The 21545-nt window shown below is 45.1% G+C and overlaps 1 protein-coding gene across 3 annotated transcripts in view; it reads right to left on the bottom strand.

Annotated features, from left to right (window-relative positions):
• The window catches only part of LOC129815689 (protein CBFA2T2-like), an 80344-nt gene extending 63120 nt beyond the window's left edge, over positions 1-17224 (bottom strand). For 2 of the 3 annotated variants that reach the window (XM_055869722.1, XM_055869724.1), the window contains exon 1: positions 16783-17224. In XM_055869722.1, coding sequence (XP_055725697.1) covers positions 16783-16810 — 28 coding nt within the window. In that variant the 5' untranslated portion in view covers positions 16811-17224. Of the gene's footprint in view, positions 1-584; positions 1031-16782 lie in introns of those variants that run through there. The other variant, XM_055869723.1, reaches the window with a different exon arrangement.
• Between the last annotated feature and the right edge of the window lie 4321 nt (positions 17225-21545).

Genomic DNA, 21545 nt, shown 5'->3' with positions numbered 1-21545 from the left:
ATGGAACAGTGTGAGGCTTGCACACAGTGTTAGCAATAAGAGCATTATCTGGATATTACTCTTAACAATGTGTTGCCAGGGAAACTTTAACGCATAAGGAAAACATGAAAGATAGCAATATCTTTCTTTAACCTTCACTGACTCGGTATAGTAACTTGAGCCTCACCTCAATATAAGCATCCATTTTGTTAACCTTAAAAGATTTTTCCACATGGAAGAAGCAACTAAGAAGCAACATTCGAGTAGTAAGTAGTCCTACATTTACAGTGTCAGTGAATGTTCCAATTCAAAACCAGACCCAATGCCACAACAAACTCATTTCCAATACTGAGTTGACAGAATTGATCTCAAAAGGCAACAGTTTTCCAGTGCTAAGCTAACTGTTAGCCATATGCATCCCTGTCTTCGCTCAACAGACAAGGATAAAGAGATGAGGAGAAGATTACAGAGGGGATCTTGCACCATCTGTACAGCCGGGTATTAGGCTAGACAAACCACACAAAATACACACACAATTAAAAAAAAGACTGATCACTTGAGCACGCAACAGAGAAAATGTGAAATACAAATAAAAAGTGTTTTACCTCCACCCTATTAGTCGGCTCTTGTCTGTCCTAATTCAGCTGTGGTGACTTTGCTTTCTTATCCTTCTCTTTTCTCCGTTTTTTGTCTCTCTCTCCACTCCTTCATATGTCAGGCATGTGTTTGTGTTCCCACATATGTGAGCCCCAGTGTGGAGGAGCCCAGAGCCAGAGGAACACAGATGGCTCCCAGATGGAAGAGGATATCCAGGCAGTCCAGTACTCCCTCTGCTGTTCTCTCTCTCTCTCTCTAACACACACACTGCTCTCTCTGTCACACACACACACACACACACACACACACACTGTGTGTTCTCTCTCTACCCCTCTCTCTCTCTGACACACACACTGCTCTCTCTGTCACACACACACACACACACTGTGTGTTCTCTCTCTACCTCTCTCTCTCTCTCTCTCTCTCTCTCTCTCTCTCTCTCTGACACACACACACTGTGTGTTCTCTCTACCTCTCTCCCTCTCTTTCTCTGACCCCTCCCCCCTTTTCCCACAGACTCTCTTCTCTGTTTCCAGGGGCAGGTTGCTGTGCTGATGTCACTGATGAGGCCACGCCCCCCTCTCGGTGGAGGTCAGCCAATGCGCCACTAATCTATTTAGTGTATTTAACGACAGGCCTCGTAATAAACATAACTAATTGTCCTGGCACCTACAGACTAAACAGAGCCAAGAAGGCGGTGTGGGGGGGTGGGGGGGTATTACTTTCCTTTGGGGGGGGGGGGGGGGTATTACTTTCCTTTTGGGGGGGGGGCATTACTTTCCTTTTGGGGGGGGTATTACTTTCCTTTTTGGGGGGGGGGTATTAGTTTCCTTTTAGGGGGGGGGTATTAGTTTCCTTTTGGGGTGGGGGGGCATTACTTTCCTTTTGGGGGGGTATTACTTTCCTTTTGGGGGGGGGCATTACTTTCCTTTTGGGGGGGCAGTACTTTCCTTTGGGGGGGGGGGGCATTACTTTCCTTTTGGGGGGGGGGGGCATTACTACATTACATTAAACCCCTTCAAGAGTGGGGCTCAAACAATGTCTTATACCTCCTCCATGGTCCTTTTTCTTTTACCAACTTAATGCAGTCTGGTAGACCATTGAATGTAGTGTGTGGACATGTGAGGGGAGTTGAATGCGACCTCTTGTCCTCAAGCTTCACTGAGTTAAACGTAAGAGAGAAAGACGGATGGTTTTGCTTTCCACCTAAATGTTTGGGGCATGGAAGCCTCTAAAAATACATTCTGACTTTAGATTGTCAAGACCGAGTTCCTTTTTATTCAGTGGTGAGTCAATTATTAGGCTTTATAATTGTCAACTTGCAAACCACGGTACACATAATCAAACCACGGTACACATAATCAAACCACGGTACACGTAATCAAACCACGGTACACGTAATCAAACCACGGTACATGTAATCAAACCACGGTACACATAATCAAACCACGGTACACGTAATCAAACCACGGTACACATAATCAAACCACGGTACACGTAATCAAACCACGGTACACATAATCAAACCACGGTACACGTAATCAAACCACGGTACACATAATCAAACCACGGTACACGTAATCAAACCACGGTACACGTAATCAAACCACGGTACACATAATCAAACCACGGTACACGCAATCAAACCACGGTACACGTAATCAAACCACTGTACACGTAATCAAACCACGGTACACATAATCAAACCACGGTACACATAATCAAGGCTTTTCAAAGTTCTAGACAGGGATACTCTAAAATAACACACAAATGTTCAAAACAACAACAAACAAACAGTAGTAAAACACAAGCAGTTCATTAAGAAGGTGATGTAGCACAAACACAGACATACACACACACACGCACACGCACGCATACACTCACACACACACACACACACACACACACACACACACACACACACACACACACACACACACACACACACACACACACGCACACACACACATCCTAATGGCTTCCCAAGGTTCAGCTGATACTGAGGGTTGCAGACACACACACACACACTCACACTCACACTCACACTCACACACACACACACACACACACACACACACACACACACACACACACACACACAGCACAGCTTTCTCTGATATCCTTGGACTGATAAAGAGTGCATCTGGCCATGGGAGAGAGGGCCAGAGCACCTTGGTAGGGGGAACAGGAGGCGCAGCACTGACAGCGGGTGCTCTGCAGATGCTAACCCAGACGCTACGCCCGCTAGCCCTACAGGTTAGTGTGTCCACGCTAACTAGCACCTCATATCAGATAACCCACACCAACCAACCACTCTTAGCCTTTCGTTTTCTCTGCCACACTGGGTGAACCATCTATGGTTGGCCCATAATAGAGGGGGGAAGGACAGCATACACTTATGTCATCATTTTTTAATGAGGAAAGTCAACACTGAATGTGGTATGGAATTGCTTTAGCTCCTTCTTCATGCAGTCTCCCACAGCTGTTAACCATTGTGCTGGGCTGTGCGGCCCGAGATTGAAAAAGAAAAGGGTCCGTTGCTAGCTGCCTACAAAATGAGATATCCCAGTGAACCTTGAGCATCTGGTTGTGTTCACACGCTCTCCGAACATCTACTTTTAGAAACATAAACAGAGCTTAAACGACAGCACCAGCAGTCTCCTGCAGTCCACAGCTTGGAGGAACCAGGAGTATGTGGACGTTGGAGGGTCTGAAGGGGGTGGAGAGAGAAACATCAAATCCTTACCTCACTCAATCACTCAATTTGCCTTGTGTTGGATGGTTTGTTGTGCGAGCGAAGGCAATTTTTTAAATATTTATTTGATTTATTTCACCTTTATTTAACCAGGTAGGCCAGTTGAGAACAAGTTCTCATTTACAACTGCGACCTGGCCAAGATAAAGCAAAGCAGTGCAACAAAAACAACAACACAGAGTTACACATAAACAAATGTAAAGTCAATAACACAATAGGGGGATGGTTGTGGCCTTGAGTCCACAATGACCTCAAATGATATAGCTACGATCCAATGGATACAGCTGTGCTGGGCCAAAGAGTGTGTTCCCATAAAGCCTCAACCAAAGAGTGTGTTCCCATAAAGCCTCAACCAAAGAGTGTGTTCCCATAACGCCTCAACCAAAGAGTGTGTTCCCATAAAGCCTCAACCAAAGAGTGTGTTCCCATAAAGCCTCAACCAAAGAGTGTGTTCCCATAAAGCCTCAACCAAAGAGTGTGTTCCCATAACGCCTCAACCAAAGAGTGTGTTCCCATAAAGCCTCAACCAAAGAGTGTGTTCCCATAAAGCCTCAACCAAAGAGTGTGTTCCCATGACGCCTCAACCAAAGAGTGTGTTCCCATGACGCCTCAACCAAAGAGTGTGTTCCCATAAAGCCTCAACCAAAGAGTGTGTTCCCATAAAGCCTCAACCAAAGAGTGTGTGTGTGTTCCCATAACGCCTCAACCAAAGAGTGTGTGTGTGTTCCCATAAAGCCTCAACCAAAGAGTGTGTTCCCATAAAGCCTCAACCAAAGAGTGTGTGTGTGTTCCCATAAAGCCTCAACCAAAGAGTGTGTTCCCATGACGCCTCAACCAAAGAGTGTGTTCCCATAAAGCCTCAACCAAAGAGTGTGTGTGTGTTCCCATAACGCCTCAACCAAAGAGTGTGTGTGTGTTCCCATAACGCCTCAACCAAAGAGTGTGTGTGTGTTCCCATAAAGCCTCAACCAAAGAGTGTGTTCCCATAAAGCCTCAACCAAAGAGTGTGTGTGTGTTCCCATAACGCCTCAACCAAAGAGTGTGTGTGTGTTCCCATAACGCCTCAACCAAAGAGTTTGTTCCCATAAAGCCTCAACCAAAGAGTGTGTGTGTGTTCCCATAAAGCCTCAACCAAAGAGTGTGTTCCCATAACGCCTCAACCAAAGAGTGTGTTCCCATAAAGCCTCGACCAAAGAGTGTGTGTGTGTTCCCATAAAGCCTCAACCAAAGAGTGTGTGTGTGTTCCCATAAAGCCTCAACCAAAGAGTGTGTTCCCATAAAGCCTCAACGAAAGAGTGTGTGTGTGTTCCCATAACGCCTCAACCAAAGAGTGTGTGTGTGTTCCCATAACGCCTCAACCAAAGAGTGTGTTCCCATAAAGCCTCAACCAAAGAGTGTGTGTGTGTGTTCCCATAAAGCCTCAACCAAAGAGTGTGTGTGTGTTCCCATAAAGCCTCAACCAAAGAGTGTGTTCCCATAAAGCCTCAACCAAAGAGTGTGTGTGTGTTCCCATAACGCCTCAACCAAAGAGTGTGTGTGTGTTCCCATAACGCCTCAACCAAAGAGTGTGTGTGTGTTCCCATAAAGCCTCAACCAAAGAGTGTGTGTGTGTTCCCATAACGCCTCAACCAAAGAGTGTGTTCCCATAAAGCCTCAACCAAAGAGTGTGTGTGTGTTCCCATAACGCCTCAACCAAAGAGTGTGTGTGTGTCCCCATAAAGCCTCAACCAAAGAGTGTGTTCCCATAAAGCCTCAACCAAAGAGTGTGTGTTCCCATAAAGCCTCAACCAAAGAGTGTGTGTGTGTTCCCATAAAGCCTCAACCAAAGAGTGTGTTCCCATAAAGCCTCAACCAAAGAGTGTGTGTGTGTGTTCCCATAAAGCCTCAACCAAAGAGTGTGTGTGTGTTCCCATAACGCCTCAACCAAAGAGTGTGTGTGTGTTCCCATAAAGCCATGCAAATTACATTTACAGGGAGGACTCCCAAAATAAATGTATAAAGTGATAAAAACTAATTTATCTAGTTATGCAAGACATTCTATAGTAAAAAGCATGCTGTTTTTTAAATGTTTTCATGCTTTCTCCTTTAAAAAACCCAGCTGATTCAAAGAGCGTGTGGCAGGGCTGTCCCTGACTAAAAAAAATATTTGTCGACCGAGAGTTGTCTGTTCTTAAATATGTATTTTAGCCTAGGTTGTGTGCTCCTCAAACAACGTGTACACTCCTACAATGACAACAGTAAGACTGTAATAACAATATATTAATTCATTAACAGAAAATAACGTAATCAAACAAACATTGTAGATTAGAATTCATGGGAATTAACGGAACATGTACTACTGGTGATACTGGTGTGCCATCCCCGCAGCCTCCACAATGGATTAGTCCACTGAGACAGGCCTCCACAATGGATTAGTCCACTGAGACAGGCCTCCACAATGGATTAGTCCACTGAGACAGGCCTCCACAATGGATTAGTCCACTGAGAAAGGCCTCCAAAATGGATTAGTCCACTGAGACAGGCCTCCACAATGGATTAGTCCACTGAGAAAGGCCTCCAAAATGGATTAGTCCACTGAGACAGGCCTCCAAAATGGATTAGTCCACTGAGACAGGCCTCCACAATGGATTAGTCCACTGAGACAGGCCTCCAAAATGGATTAGTCCACTGAGACAGGCCTCCAAAATGGATTAGTCCACTGAGACAGGCCTCCAAAATGGATTAGTCCACTGAGACAGGCCTCCACAATGGATTAGTCCACTGAGACAGGCCTCCACAATGGATTAGTCCACTGAGACAGGCCTCCACAATGGATTAGTCCACTGAGACAGGCCTACACAATGGATTAGTCCACTGAGACAGGCCTCCACAATGGATTAGTCCACTGAGACAGGCCTCCACAATGGATTAGTCCACTGAGACAGGCCTCCACAATGGATTAGTCCACTGAGACAGGCCTCCACAATGGATTAGTCCACTGAGACAGGCCTCCACAATGGATTAGTCCACTGAGACAGGCCTCCACAATGGATTAGTCCACTGAGACAGGCCTCCACAATGGATTAGTCCACTGAGACAGGCCTCCAAAATGGATTAGTCCACTGAGACAGGCCTCCACAATGGATTAGTCCACTGAGACAGGTGTGAATCAGACAGGTGTCTTGTGTGCCATACATTTTTTTATATATATTTGCCACTGCTTGACTAAAAACATCTCAGTCGACCAACAGCCTATCGACCAGGCGACTAAATGGGGTGAGCCCTACAGATTTCAAAACTCTTCCGTGAAGTACTCAAGTAGCGTACACTTGTACTTCCTCACCAAAAGGAGGCTATTGAGGATGGGAGGACCGTCTTCTATTTGCCTACTAAGACATTTAAATCCTCCTCGACCACTCTACTACTTATTGATTTCCGGGTCAAGGAGGAGAGGGGGAGGACGAACTTTTTACCAAATGAGAAAAAGCCTTTGAGGCAGCTTGAGTCTTACGTCAGTAAATACATTTAAAATGACTGAAAACATTCATTACCTTCATTTGCAATAATGACTGCTAATGCTGCACAAATATGCTGATGCTAGCCAACATGCTATTTTGCTAACAACATGAGAATAGGGCTCCATGCAGGAAGTAAACAAAAAACACAGATGCTGGTAAGTGAATTTTTTCTCCAGTCGTAAAGCCCCTATCCCCCCCACCTTGGTTCAAGTAGACGCAAGAGAGTGTTTGTGTGTGTGTATTTTTTTTATTGTTTCTTGAAGGCCAAGCATGTCTTTGGACATTCACAGTCTTGAGAGCCAGCCAAAACAGATCCCTCCTTGGCTTTCCTCCCACCCACCATATCTCAGGCCACAGGGGTTCCCTTGGAATCAATGAAGGCAAAATGCACCTTAATCTTGTGTGTGTGTCTCTCTCTCTCTCTCTCTCTCAAAAATAGTGCACTATGAAGGGAATAAGGTGCCATTTGGAACACATCTTTGCTCTCCTCTGCTGCAGCACCTCTACCTCCACACTACTGCAAAGAACTCAATGGACTATGTGTGCATTCTGGAGGAACTGGCCTTTTTTGGGGAAAATGTGCTTATTTTTCTGTCCATTGTTCTGTGCTAATAATAGACCGAGGTAGAGAGACAGACGAAGAGATGGTTTCACACCTTAACCATGGTCTCTTTCTAACTCTCCCCTTCTCTTTTGCTTTTCTTTTCCCACTTCTGCTTTAGTTTATCGGAGGAGGAAACCGCAGGAGTCCCGTCTGATCTTTTAATGCCCTCTTTTCCATTACATCTGGTGTGGGGACAACCTGACAGGAGACATAATGATTTTCTCCATGTCTGCTAGGATCATTTAGGGTGAAGGAAAAACATGTAAAATAAATATGATGCTTGGCAGTGGTCTGGTCACACGCTAAAGTGAGGGACTATTTTCCTCACTGTATGCTTGGCACAATAATGATATCAAATCAGAACAGGCCATGTGAAGTCCTATGGATGGGGAGGGCGGTTGGGGTGGGGGTGTTCTCTCTAGGCCTCGTCCCCAAGAAGACTCAATTCAAAGCTATTGATTCACTCAAAGGCTTGTTTGTAGCTCATCCCGAGGATATTAAAAACAAATGTTTGGGGTGGGGGGAGACACTTCGAGCGAAAACGCCCCAAAATCCATTGACTGCTACTTTAGCCCCCCCCCCCCCCCTCACAAGCCCCTCCTCTACCCTACTTTTCAGACACTCCTCCTATATCACCCAAATGGGTCCCCTATTTTTTTTCTCTCTCCCTCATCCGCCCCTTCTCATTCCCTCTCTCTCCCTTATCCACCCCTTCTCATTCCCTATCTCTTTCCCTCATCCACCCTTCTTATTCCCTCTCTCTCCCTCATCCCCCCTTCTCATTCCCTCTCTCTCTCCCTCATCCACCCCTTCTCATTCCCTATCTCTTTCCCTCATCCCCCCTTCTTATTCCCTCTCTCTTCCTCACCCCCCCTTCTCATTCCCTCTCTCTCCTTCACCCCTTCTCATTCCCTCTCTCTCCCTCATCCCCCCTTCTCAATCCCTCTCTCTCTCCCTCACCCCCACCCCCCCTTCTCATTCCCTCTCTCTCTCCCTCACTCTCGATGAAAGGCATGCATTGAGCCGGCAGTGGCATTCCAAAACCTCAGCCCACGGCTCCAGAGTGTCTGGCTGTTCAACACTGCTGGGAGCGATTAGTTTAAGTAAGGCCTGACCCGCCTACTCACCCATGGAAAAACGTCAGATCTCTTGTTACACTTTGGGTTGGAGAAGGGGAGGACTGTGTGTGCATTGTGTATGTATGTGTTGATGTGTGTGTATGTTGATGAAAGAGAAAGAGAGAGAGAGTGCATTTGTGTATGTGTGTGTGTGTATATGTGTGTGTGTGTATGTGTATGAAAGAGAGTGCATGTGTGTGCGTGTGCACGCGCATAGAATTTACGAGAGGTGGGTCACACGCTCACTTGGCTGCATCTTCCTGAAGTTTCCACAGAGGAAGGCCAAGTGCACAGACCGACTCCAAACCTTTTCTCCAATAACTCTGTTAAACGATATTCAATAACCACCTTCTCCTTCTCTCTCCATTTAAACCGAGCACCAGATAAACCTACTGGGCTATCCGTGGCATATATAGTTAAAGCCTTACATGCTCCTACTTACAGTATTATAATCACTAAATGCACAATGCAGTAAGAGCTTGTCTGAAGTTTGTCCTCCTCTGCCAACCGTAGAAAATGTTCAGCATACATGAGTTCTAAACTACTGATTAGAAGCAAAAACATGCCAGACCGACAGAGTCAGAGTGGAAAATGCATGCTTTCTATGGCCCTACTGTTGTATGCAGGCCTGAAGCCTTTTTTTAATATAGTATAGCATAGTAACATATTCCATATGCAATATGCGTACGGCGTTCTTATCTTCTTATAGCCGAAACATGCAATATATACTGTAATCCATTTGAAGTCCATGATTAACATAAGCATAGTGCATTAATATACATTGAACAAAAATATAAACAGAACATATAAAGTGTTGGTCCAATGTTTCATGGGCTGAAATAAAAGATCCCTGAAATGTTCCAGACGCACAAAAACGTTCTTTCAAATTTTGTGCACACGTTTATTTATTTACATCTCTGTTAGTTAGCAATTTATCCTTCGTCAAGAAAATCTATCTACCTGACAGGACTGGCATATCAAGAAGCTGATTAAACAGCGGGATCATTACACAGACACACCTTGTGCTGGGGACACTAAAAGGCCACTCTAAAACGTGCTGTTTTGTCACATAATACAAAGCCACAGATGTCTCAAGTTGAGGAAGCGTGCAATTGGCATGCTGACTGCAGGAATGTCCACCAGAGCTGTTGCCAGAGAATTTTATGTTCATATCTCTACCATAAGTCACCTCCAATGTCGTTTTCTAGAATTTGGCAGTACGTCCAACCAGCCTCAAAACCGCAGACCACGTGTAACCACGCCAGCCTAGGACCTCCACATCCGGCTTCTTCACCTGCGGGGGGAGGGTGGGTTCTGAGGAGTATTCTTTGTGGGGAAAAACGAATTCTCATTGGCTGGGCCTGGTTCCCCAGTGGGTGGACCTGGCTCCCTGCCCCTGCCCAGTCATGTGAAATCCATAGATTAGGGCCTAATTTATTTATTTCAATTGACTGATTTCCTTATATGAATTGTAACTCAGCAAAATCTTTGAAATTGTTGCATGTTGCATTTATATTTTTGTTCAGTATATTTAACAGCCACCTTGTAAAACAGCTTTTAAAGAGAGCAGACATTTCACAAGAGGCATGTCTGAGCAGTAGGACAGGTGAGAGTAGAAAGCAAAAAAGTAAGAAAAAAGTAAGAACCCAAACTGCATTTCGCTTCTTATTAAATGGTTTAACCTGATTTTCATTCCATGGTGGTGGTTGGTTGAGTCGCCCGTTGTGCTTACAGGAAGGACCTGACAATAGTGTCACTTTCTGACCCACAAAGAACTGTATTGTTCCTGTCATGTCAGAGACGTAACAATAGGCAGGTGAAATTAAACATACATCAACACGGGGGCCCGGGAAAGTCCTCGTCGTTTCGACTCAAAGGCGTGCTTTGACATGGCCAGCCAGAGTCCTCATCTCATCAGGGTGTACGGTTACTGTGACCGTGCGTGTCTGTTCCTTCCTCTACCTGCAGTTGATCCTATTATAACCTTCTCGTTATCCTCCGGGCAAGAGCAGCTGTGTTGTGCTTTTGTCTAACGACGGCCACACCTGTGTTTTGCAGGTGGCTCATCTGGAGAGCTGTGTTGGGAACACCTGACCAGGCAGAGACAAAGCCTGCTGGGGGATTTGTGAAGCGCTCAATTAAGCCTTGTTCACACTGCAGGCCTTAATGCTCAAATCAGTTTTGTTTTTCAAATCCGTTTTGAAATACTGACTGTCCAAACAGCAAGTTACAAGTGACCGAATCGGATGTGTGTGTTCAGACAGCAGTCATTTGCTGACATGGCTATGCTAGTTGTCATAGTAACAACGGGTGTGCACGTAGGGTGTAGGCTGATTGGTGGTACTACTCGTGCTTCCTCTCACTTCGAAGTTGTTGTGTAGCAAGCTAACAATGCCTGCCATGGAAGTCTCCCAGTTGTTTTGAATGTTCAAAATCATAGTGTAAGAACACTTTTAAAGCCTCAAAGGATAAGATGATCCAACTTTCAAAACAAATCATTTTTGGCTAGCGACAGTAGCCAACTAGCTAGCTAGGTAGATGATTAGCTTGCTAGCACATTCATTCATTTGTTTGTAAACAATTATCAAGCTAATTAGCTAAACACGTTCTTGCTACTCTGTTGACAATTTGACAAGTAACAAGATATGCCAAATAACAGTCACAAACTAAATAAATCAGATTTGACCGTTCAGACACATGGCGATGAATCTGATTATTATCTGATTTAACACCCCCCCCCCACAAAGGACTCGTAAGGGCTCGTAAGTAAGCGTTTCACGGTAAGGTCTACACCTGTATTCAATGCATGTGGCGTAATGTGGCATAATATAGCCGATTCCATGTGCTTTTTGGCTGTTCAGACTGCAGGAAAAAGATCAGATTCGAATCGGATATGCAAAAAATGTGATTTGAATCACTTGCCAGTGAGAAGAAGGTTTTACAGCTCAGCTAGATAAGAACTCCGAGGACTCGGGGCAGACACACATGGGCATGCCTTTGCCTTACTCAGGGTTCAGCCGCAGGGATGTTTAGACTTGTCAGAAGTGCGCTCCCCCTGAAAGTGTGTGTGTGTGTGTGTGAGAGAGACTCTCACACTAACAAAACAGACAAGTTCTCTCTCTCTCTCTCTCTCTCTCTCTCTCTCTCTCTCCCCAAAGGGGCTTTACTAGCATGAGAAACATGTTTACATTGCCAAAGCAAGTGAAATAACAATAAACAAAACAACAATGACAAAAACCAACAAAGCGAATTAAACAAAACAAAGATGTCTCTCCACAAAACTTCCCCACACACTAAGGATGATGAGACCACCTGCCTCGGCTTTGTGACCACAAGAGGCAAACTAAGGGCACAATAGTGTTAGGGTTGGCCCTCTCCTTAATGGTTATTTCAAACTAAGGGCATAATAATGCCACTGATCCTCTGATATCACAACACACAAAGCCAACAAGCAAAAGATACCACTAAAGGAAAGACACATGAACATCATGGTACAGGTCTGCTGATAAGATCACATTCCAACAAAAGAGAGCAAGCATCGTTGAATAGCGTGTGGAACGTTGGAGATAGGGGAATAACGGAATGACAACAGAGTTTCATTTCACTACAACTGGGCCCCTTTTCATAAAGCATCTCAGAGTGGAACTGCTGATCTAGGATCAGGTTCCCCCTGACGCTAATAATTGTATTCAGCCGATGATTTTAAAAGGCAAAACTGTTCCAAGATCAGCAGTTTATGACTACAGAACAGACCCTGAACAGACCCCCGTCCCTGGGTGACGCTGAAGCTCAGCAGGACTGGAAACATAGCTGTGATAAATGGGGTGCAGTTTGATGAGGTAGCATCAGGAGGCATAACGCACTCGTACAACAGACACATGGGAAGACTTTGTCCGAACCTTCCATCATCCGTGATTTAGGTCCACTGGTTAGCCAGAAAAAAGGTTATCCCTAAAGCAGGAGTGTCAAACTCCTTCCACGGAGGACCTAGTGTCTGCTGGTTTTTCCTTTCAATTAAGACCTAGACAATCAGGTGAGGGGAGCTCCTTACTAATTAGAGACCTTAATTAATAAATGAAGTACAAGGGACGAGCGAAAACCCGCAGACACCCGCCCCTCAATGGATTGAGTTTGACACGTGCGCTAAAGCATATAACGAGACAGACTTAGGACAGTTTTACACATTATTTTAAATAGCCGAAGATGTCACGTCACGTTATGTCATGTCAGTGTAAAGAATGTAAACAGTTATGACAATGTAAATAATGCCTTGCGAGAGAAGGTTTGCATTTGAAAGATGTCCGAACTCTTGAAAGGTTTGGGGGGAAATTCTGAGAAGTCTTTTTTTGGGGGGGGGGGGGGGGTGGCTCCCAAAATAACTGACAACTGAGTTTCTCATTTGAAAGCCAGTCCATATTGTGCTATCAGTCTTCAATGGGAAACTCATACAGGCACAGGTTTGAACTCTCCTCTGGGTGCTGACAAGCCCACTGCAGCCGGGCTCCCCATCCCCATTGACCAGGAGAGAGTGCGAGAGGAAGAGGGTGAGAGGGGTAGAATATCCCGAAAGCTGTGGAGAATAGGGGGAACCAATCCTAACGAGGCTTTGTCTGGGCTGGAGGAGGGAAGAACGGGTATTAAAAAGCATAATGTGGTGATAAGGTCCTTTCAGTTTTCTTTTTCCACTGTGACCGCTCTAATTTACTACTGGGTGATTAGTACTTTTGTTCTCTCTCAATGTCCTCTGCTTAAAGTAGGAGACTTAATAAATGCCCGCAGACAATAAGGCCCCCACGTCCCACCAGTCGAATGCCCGAGAACACAGAGGGGTAGAAAGGATACATGCATTTTCAATGACGGTTTTAAAATAAACACTTTTCACAGCAGGACACAAAGGTATTAATCCATTTTGGGGGACATTCAAAAGCCCTCTGAAATATGCTAAACACATTTTGAATCCCATAGCTGCTATCAAACCTTAAATGTGTCATATGATATCAATGTGTAATGCAGATAAAATGACACAATACCAACATTATGAGGCTAGTTAGTCACATAAAATGACAGCTCTGCAAACTGAGCCCTGTAGTCAACTCAACAGCATAACAAAAAGCCTCTAAGAAGTGATAGTCTTGACTGTCCACAAAAGAAAGGGGTTGAGATGGAGTGAGGAACGGAGCGCGCCCCAGGCACACTAATAGGTTTTGTCTCCTGTAGACTGGCATTCCAGAGGAGTGTTATTGGCGGGCGATCCGAAGAGCAGGGCCCACATCTGGATCCAATCGTCCCACCCGGTCCGTGCAGTGCGCAGCAACAAGAAACAGCTGTGCGAACCTGGCGTCAATTCACATTCTCCTGACAGTTAATCAGTTCCTCTCCCTTTTTCTCTTCCTTCCTCCTTCTCTCTCTGTCTCTCTATCACTTTTCTGCCTCTCTCCCTCTCTCTCCTTCGTTTCAGGTTGCCTCACAGGCTGAAATAATAGGGGTATGTGAAATAAGGATGGACGGCGACTAGCTCACAAAAAGACTCCTACATGACAGGGCCTACCATGGGATATTTATTGAGTCAGTGGCTCGCAACACACTATCACCGCTTATTGTGAAATAGACACAAATTGCTTATTCAAAATTTGTGACAGGCACACGAAAAAGTTCACTTTTTGTGTGTATTACACCATTTTCATTACACCATTTTCTTTCTTCATAATGCATTCGTGTACATTACACAAACTCCAATTTGTTGTGGCTAACGTTAGATAGGCTAGTTAGATAGGCTAGCTAGGTGGCTAGGAGTTAAGGTTAGGGTTTAAGGTTAGTGTTAGGTTACGGGTTAAGGTTAGGACTAGTTAACATGCTAGCTAAGTAGTTAAAATGTTTAGGAGTTAGCCTAAAGGGTTAAGATTAGGGGAAGGGTTAACTAACATGCTAAGTAGTTGCAATGTAGCGAAAATGCTAAAGTTATCCATGAAGAGATTCTAACCGACAAACTCTGTGTTGCTGGGTTCTGACTCGTGTTAACCCTTGGTGAGGAGATTTAGGGTAGACTTCAAAATGGATAGGCGAGATGGATGTTTGTGATTTCCTCTCACCAAAGGGTATAGACTGATTTATTAGAGTAAAAGGTTGGTTTTCATTTAGACTTTTAGAGTTGGTATTTTAGTAGTTTATGACCCTCATTAATGAATAGAAGACATTGGAACAGAATATTTTTGCGATTGTTTTTGTTGTGGCTCTAATTGATGAGGTCACGGAAAAGCGAGGCACCCCGATCTAACTCCACACCAAGCATGAAAGTCTACTCAAGTTGTTTCCATTCATATCCACACTTTATAAATGACTACGTATGATCTTCCTGTGCACACAAAATGTAATCACCAATCAGTGATGAGTCAAACTTAGTTCACCTCAAAAAAAAACAATGAAATTCCACACCGCTCCACTTCACTCAAATCATCTGCGTTTCTGAATCAAACTGAATCCTCTGATAGTTATTAATGGGGGCCAGGCTTAGAGCAAACCTCCAATCTGATGGGCCTGACTACGGAGCTGGATGAGAGCAGCGCCATGGGGCCCAGTAAAGCATTAACAGGTGTTACTGGTGGAAAAGACCCACTCAGAGACCAGAGAGAGCCGTACATGAGAGGCGATGAGAGGGGATGAGGATGCTGGGCTGACTCACTCCCAGCTACAGGCACCTCTCTCTCCACAGCGCCAGGGAAATTCTCCCACATGACAACACAACATAAAGGCGCCAGATCTGGCAACCCGGAGGAGCTACTCAAGCCAAAACCAATTAGGAGTCTAATGCAAACCTGCAGGGCCCTTTTGTAATTAATTTATTTCCCTTTAAAAAGTCAGGGGAATAGAATCACCAAAAAATTTAGAAAAAAAATAAGGAAAAAGGGGAAATTTGTACTTGTGTCCAACTTGCCCACATGTTTTCAAGTGGATTTAATTGAATCATCGGGACAAAACAGTGATTGAGAAAGAACGTGAGCGATGTTGTATTCTCTTTGGCACGTTTGTCATCGCACAACTATCTCCTTGCACACTATCTCCTAGCAAGACAACTGAGGCACCACACTCCCCTCCATACTGTACAACTATTCAAGTTATACCATTGAAAAAACAACTACATTCAAACTAGCTGTATTTCAACATGTATTCGTTCAGGTCAACATTTTGGACCAAAATCCAAGAACACTAAGAACCATAAAACGGAAGATCAATCACGATTACAGTTCCATCATGGATGCCAGAGGAGCTCTGCTGCTCTCTGCTGGTTACTGTAACAATCTATGTTTCATCATTAGGACTACTGTCTCGTCTTTGTCGAGCCATCGTTTGTTATTCCGACATTGGGACAAAAGGGAGACGAATTGTTTCTCCCGGGTCAAACACACAAATACAGTTGTGCCTTGAGGCTGTGGCTAGGTCTGGCGACCCCACTTGCATTGCATGACTGTGCCTTTGTCCCACAGGCTAAGTAGACAAGTGGGAGTTCTCTATTGGCAGTCTTTAGACCGCCTGGTGTTATTGTCTTGAAAAGCTGTAAAGCCCCAGATGGTGCAGAACTTTGCCTGGTGGACTAATTCCAAATCATCCACTGAAAAGGCACATTTAGAGTGGCGGCCTTTGCAGCATAATATCAGGATATTACCAGCTATACGAGGGCAAAGCTCACAACATCATTGTATGCATGTTATTATAGCCTACAGTTAGGTTACTAATATAATCATCTAACGTTAACAACCATGACAACAAAGGTAATGCAAAACAATTGTATTTATAATGAGACACATTTTAATTGACTGTGAACATAATTATATTTTCTTGATGTAGTCCTGCTTGGGCTGTGTGTGAATGTCCCATTGAATGTTTGCACTCTCTGTCAAAATATTGAGGTCAAATATAAAATGTCTGCTTACTAAACGTCATAACATTACACTAGGCAACAAAACACCCAGGACAAAAGACACGTCTACTGTTGTGGATATATTATGGGAAAAATAGACTAGCCTTCCATGCAAACAGTTTCCGCATTTTTGAGTCCTTTCCTGAGCGCGCGCGACCAGTAGGTATTTGACGTTGTCCCTTTTATTTATAGCAGCGCATCTCATCCAAACAAATAGCCATAGGATAATATCAAAATAATAATAATATCCAAAATGGTCACAAAAAACGTTTAACATGTATTTTACAGCACTAAATCATAGATAGGTTAGTTACTCACATTGCAAAGCGCCCGTGATTCCGACCATGCTCTTCGCACTTTGAATGGCAGTGTGCACGTTTCAAGATACAGCCTACTATAACCAAAATATTACGCTTATCGAGTCAACTGATATCAGCCACTGTTTTTCTATCAAGATAATAGACACAGTGATCCGTAACACTGCAGCATCAGGTATCAGGGGCATAGGCTGCTACTGTAGCAACATTGCACTGAATATTTGAGTGGGCGGGCCAAATTGTAATCCTTTCGACAAAAAGCCAAAACTCTGCTGCGTTGTTACACCGTCGTTAACAGCAGGGAAACATATTTTACGGCCGCTAAATTAGATTATGGCAAATACGACAATAATAATGATTAGTCTGCTCTGGGTTCTAACCAGCGACCTTTCGGTTACAACTCTCCTAACCTCTACGTTGCCTGCTGCCCAACAGACACTACTTGTATATCAACGGTGTGTAGACAAAATGTCGTGAGCCATGTCTTTTAAATCAAGATATATATTATGTTTTTGGCTACCACTAGTCCTCAATGCATTTGGCCATATCCTACTGTAGTCACAAGAAGAAGCAGACAGTAATTTATTCTGAACATTTTATTATTTTATCTTTGTTGAGAATATTCAGGTAATGTTTAGATTGATTCAGTGATCTATTTTTGTCATGTAGGCTATTTTTGGCATAGATGCTAAACAAGAATGTTCTATTTGATAATATAATAATAATAAATATTTGAGAGAGAGAGGTAGAGCACATCCACATCTATTTATTTGATACATCCTTGTGTCATCTATACAGTGGTGTTGCTTTCTTGCCTCTCTGTAACACAACAACCTATTGAAGGCAAGGAATGACTAGTATTGGAACCCATCCAGGCCCTCGTGTTGTTTCTCATGGAAACAGGATATATAATTTGCTTGCTGAGAGCTGCCCCCCCCCCCCCCCCCCCCCCCCACACACACACACACATGCCACATGCTCCTGTCTCCCTCCCCCTCTCTCTCTCCTCCCCCATCCACCACCCCTGCGGAGGCTGCCACCTGCTCTCGGAGCATGCCGCACAGCTGCTGAGTTACAATAACAAATTAACACCCACCGTGGCCTGGCCATTACCTACTGTTTGTGGTCCCCGCTGGGGACCTACTGCAGGCTGCAGTCCATCAACCCCAACCAGGGACCTACTGCAGGCTGCAGTCCATCAACCCCAACCAGGGAGCTACTGCAGGCTGTAGCCCATCAATCCCAACCGGGGACCTACTGCAGGCTGCAGTCCATCAACCCTAACCGGGAACCCACTGCAGGCTGTAGCCCATCAATCCCAACCGGGAACCCACTGCAGGCTGTAGCCCATCAATCCCAACCAGGGACCTACTGCAGGCTGCAGTCCATCAACCCTAACCGTGGACCTACTGCAGGCTGCAGTCCATCAACCCTAACCGTGGACCTACTGCAGGCTGCAGTCCATCAACCCCAACCAGGGACCTACTGCAGGCTGCAGTCCATCAACCCTAACCGTGGACCTACTGCAGGCTGTAGTCCATCAACCCCAACCAAGGACCTACTGCAGGCTGCAGTCCATCAACCCTAACCGTGGACCTACTGCAGGCTGTAGTCCATCAACCCCAACCAGGGACCTACTGCAGGCTGCAGTCCATCAACCCCAACCAGGGACCTACTGCAGGCTGCAGTCCATCAACCCCAACCAGGGACCTACTGCAGGCTGTAGTCCATCAACCCCAACCAGGGACCTACTGCAGGCTGCAGTCCATCAACCCTAACCATGGACCTACTGCTATCATAACTCAAGGCGAGACCCAGATGCAGACACAGGAGGCAAATGGTTGGAGTCTTAGATGTTTAATAATCCAAAAAGGAGTAGGCAAGAGAATGGTCGTGGACAGGCAAAAGGTCAAAACCAGATCAGAGTCCAGGAGATAGAGTGGCAGGTAGGCTCGAGGTCAAGGCAGGCAGAATGGTCAGGCAGGCGGGTACAAAGTCCAGAAACAGGCAAGGGTCAAAACCGGGAGGACTAGAAAAAGGAGAAATAGCAAAAGGAGAACGGGAAAAACAGCTGGTTGACTTGGACATACAAGACGAACTGACACAGAGAGACAGGAAAACAGAGGGATAAATACACTGGGGAAAACAAGCGACAGCTGGAGGGGGTGGAGACAATAACAAGGACAGGTGAAACAGATCAGGATGTGACAACTGCAGGCTGTAGCCCATCAATCCCAACCGGGGACCTACTGCAGGCTGTAGCCCATCAATCCCAACCGGGGACCTACTGCAGGCTGCAGTCCATCAACCCTAACCGGGAACCCACTGCAGGCTGTAGCCCATCAATCCCAACCGGGAACCCACTGCAGGCTGTAGCCCATCAATCCCAACCAGGGACCTACTGCAGGCTGTAGCCCATCAATCCCAACCGGGGACCTACTGCAGGCTGTAGCCCATCAATCCCAACCGGGGACCTACTGCAGGCTGCAGTCCATCAACCCTAACCGGGAACCCACTGCAGGCTGTAGCCCATCAATCCCAACCGGGAACCCACTGCAGGCTGTAGCCCATCAATCCCAACCAGGGACCTACTGCAGGCTGCAGTCCATCAACCCTAACCGGGAACTCACTGCAGGCTGTAGCCCATCAATCCCAACCAGGGACCTACTGCAGGCTGCAGTCCATCAACCCTAACCGGGAACCCACTGCAGGCTGTAGCCCATCAATCCCAACCGGGAACCCACTGCAGGCTGTAGCCCATCAATCCCAACCAGGGACCTACTGCAGGCTGTAGCCCATCAATCCCAACCGGGGACCTACTGCAGGCTGTAGCCCATCAATCCCAACCGGGGACCTACTGCAGGCTGCAGTCCATCAACCCTAACCGGGAACCCACTGCAGGCTGTAGCCCATCAATCCCAACCGGGAACCCACTGCAGGCTGTAGCCCATCAATCCCAACCAGGGACCTACTGCAGGCTGCAGTCCATCAACCCTAACCGGGAACCCACTGCAGGCTGTAGCCCATCAATCCCAACCAGGGACCTACTGCAGGCTGCAGTCCATCAACCCTAACCGGGAACCCACTGCAGGCTGCAGTCCATCAACCCTAACCGGGAACCCACTGCAGGCTGCAGTCCATCAACCCTAACCGGGAACCCACTGCAGGCTGTAGCCCATCCACCCCACAGGATCCTTCACCTATCAGAGTGTGGCTTGTATAAGGAGAGAGGGGGAGAGAGGGAGAGAGAGGATGTCATCTTTGGATCTGCTCTTTCTACTACATCTAACTGATCTCTTAGAGAGTGTGTTTGGAGCAGGAGAGAGAGAGGGGGCGGGAGATATTATGGTCTTATTCAACCATATTTATTATACAGTATGTTTACTTGGATAATGTAAGTGATTTAACTTTCCATGTCAATAAAGTGTATTGAATTGCTTTGAGAAAGAAATTAAGAAAGAGAGGGAGAGAGGGAGAGAGAGGAAGAGAGGGGGGGGAAAAGAGGGCGAAAGAGGGAGAGAGGGAGGAAGAGTGAGAGAGAGGAAGAGAGAGAAAGAGAGGGAGAGGTTGTCACAACTGCATTTACAGCTTATCTTTGAATCTTCTAGAAGGGAACAGGCATCCCCTCAATCTCCAGATCTATCTCCATCATCTCCATCAACAGCACATAGCCTATACTATTCTAGGAAACATATGAAGAGATGACTAGGGAACAGATTAAGAAAAACTATGATGAATGAAGTTCAAAGTTGGGTTTGATAGTTCAAATTATCACGTAATGTCGGAATTACTTGTCACCAAACGAAGTAAAAGCAGAGTATCAATAACCCAAAAATATTCAGTTTTGGAAAAAGTACCCAATTGTCATACTTGAGTAAATGTAAAGATACCTTAATAGAAAATTACTCAATAAAAGTGAAAATCACCCAGTAAAATTCTACTTGAGTAAAAGTCTAAAAGTATTTGGTTTTAAATATACTTAAGTATCAAAAGTAAAAGTTTAAATAATTTCCTTATAATAAGCAAACAGGATGGCACGATTTTCTTGTTTTTTAAATTTACGGATAGCCAGGGGCACACTACAACACTCAGACAATTTAAAAACGAAGCATTTGTGTTTAGTGAATCCGCCAGATCAGAGGGAGTAGGGATGACCAGGGATGTTCTCTTCATAAGTGCTTGAATTTGACCATTTTCATGTCCTGCTAAGCATTCAAAATGTAACAAGTGTTTTAGGTGTTAAAGTACTATATATAAAAAGTAAAGTACATATACCCCACAAAAAATATTTAAGTAGTACTTTATTTTTACCTAAGTACTTTACACCACTGAAAATATGAATCAATGGGTTGAATGAAGGGATGATATATTGTTTACATGTTCATCTTCCAAGCACAAGAGCACACTGCTTGTTGTAGACACTGTCTAGCCACTCTGAACATAAACAAGCAGTTTAAGAGTTTTCTAATTATATTCTCCCAAATCATATTCTCCCAAACAGTACCTAAAACCCCTAGTAAAATAAGTTTCAGTGGTGTAACTAAACAGTACCTAAAACCCCTAGTAAAACAAGTTTCAGTGGTGTAACTAAACAGTACCTAAAACCTTTAGTAAAACAAGTTTCAGTAGAGTAACTAAACAGCACCTAAAACCCCTAGTAAAACAAGACATGTTAACAAAAGCTGGCTAGAGTCCAAGAGTGAAGCTCAGAGAGCAGAGTCAGACGGCCGGGATTTGCCCGTCATTATTGCCCTGTGTGTGACA

Source organism: Salvelinus fontinalis, chromosome 18 (genome assembly GCF_029448725.1).
Source record: "Salvelinus fontinalis isolate EN_2023a chromosome 18, ASM2944872v1, whole genome shotgun sequence".
Taxonomy (NCBI): Eukaryota; Metazoa; Chordata; class Actinopteri; order Salmoniformes; family Salmonidae; genus Salvelinus; species Salvelinus fontinalis.
Note: the sequence above shows the minus strand (reverse complement) of the source record. Positions and strands in the feature narration are given on the sequence as shown.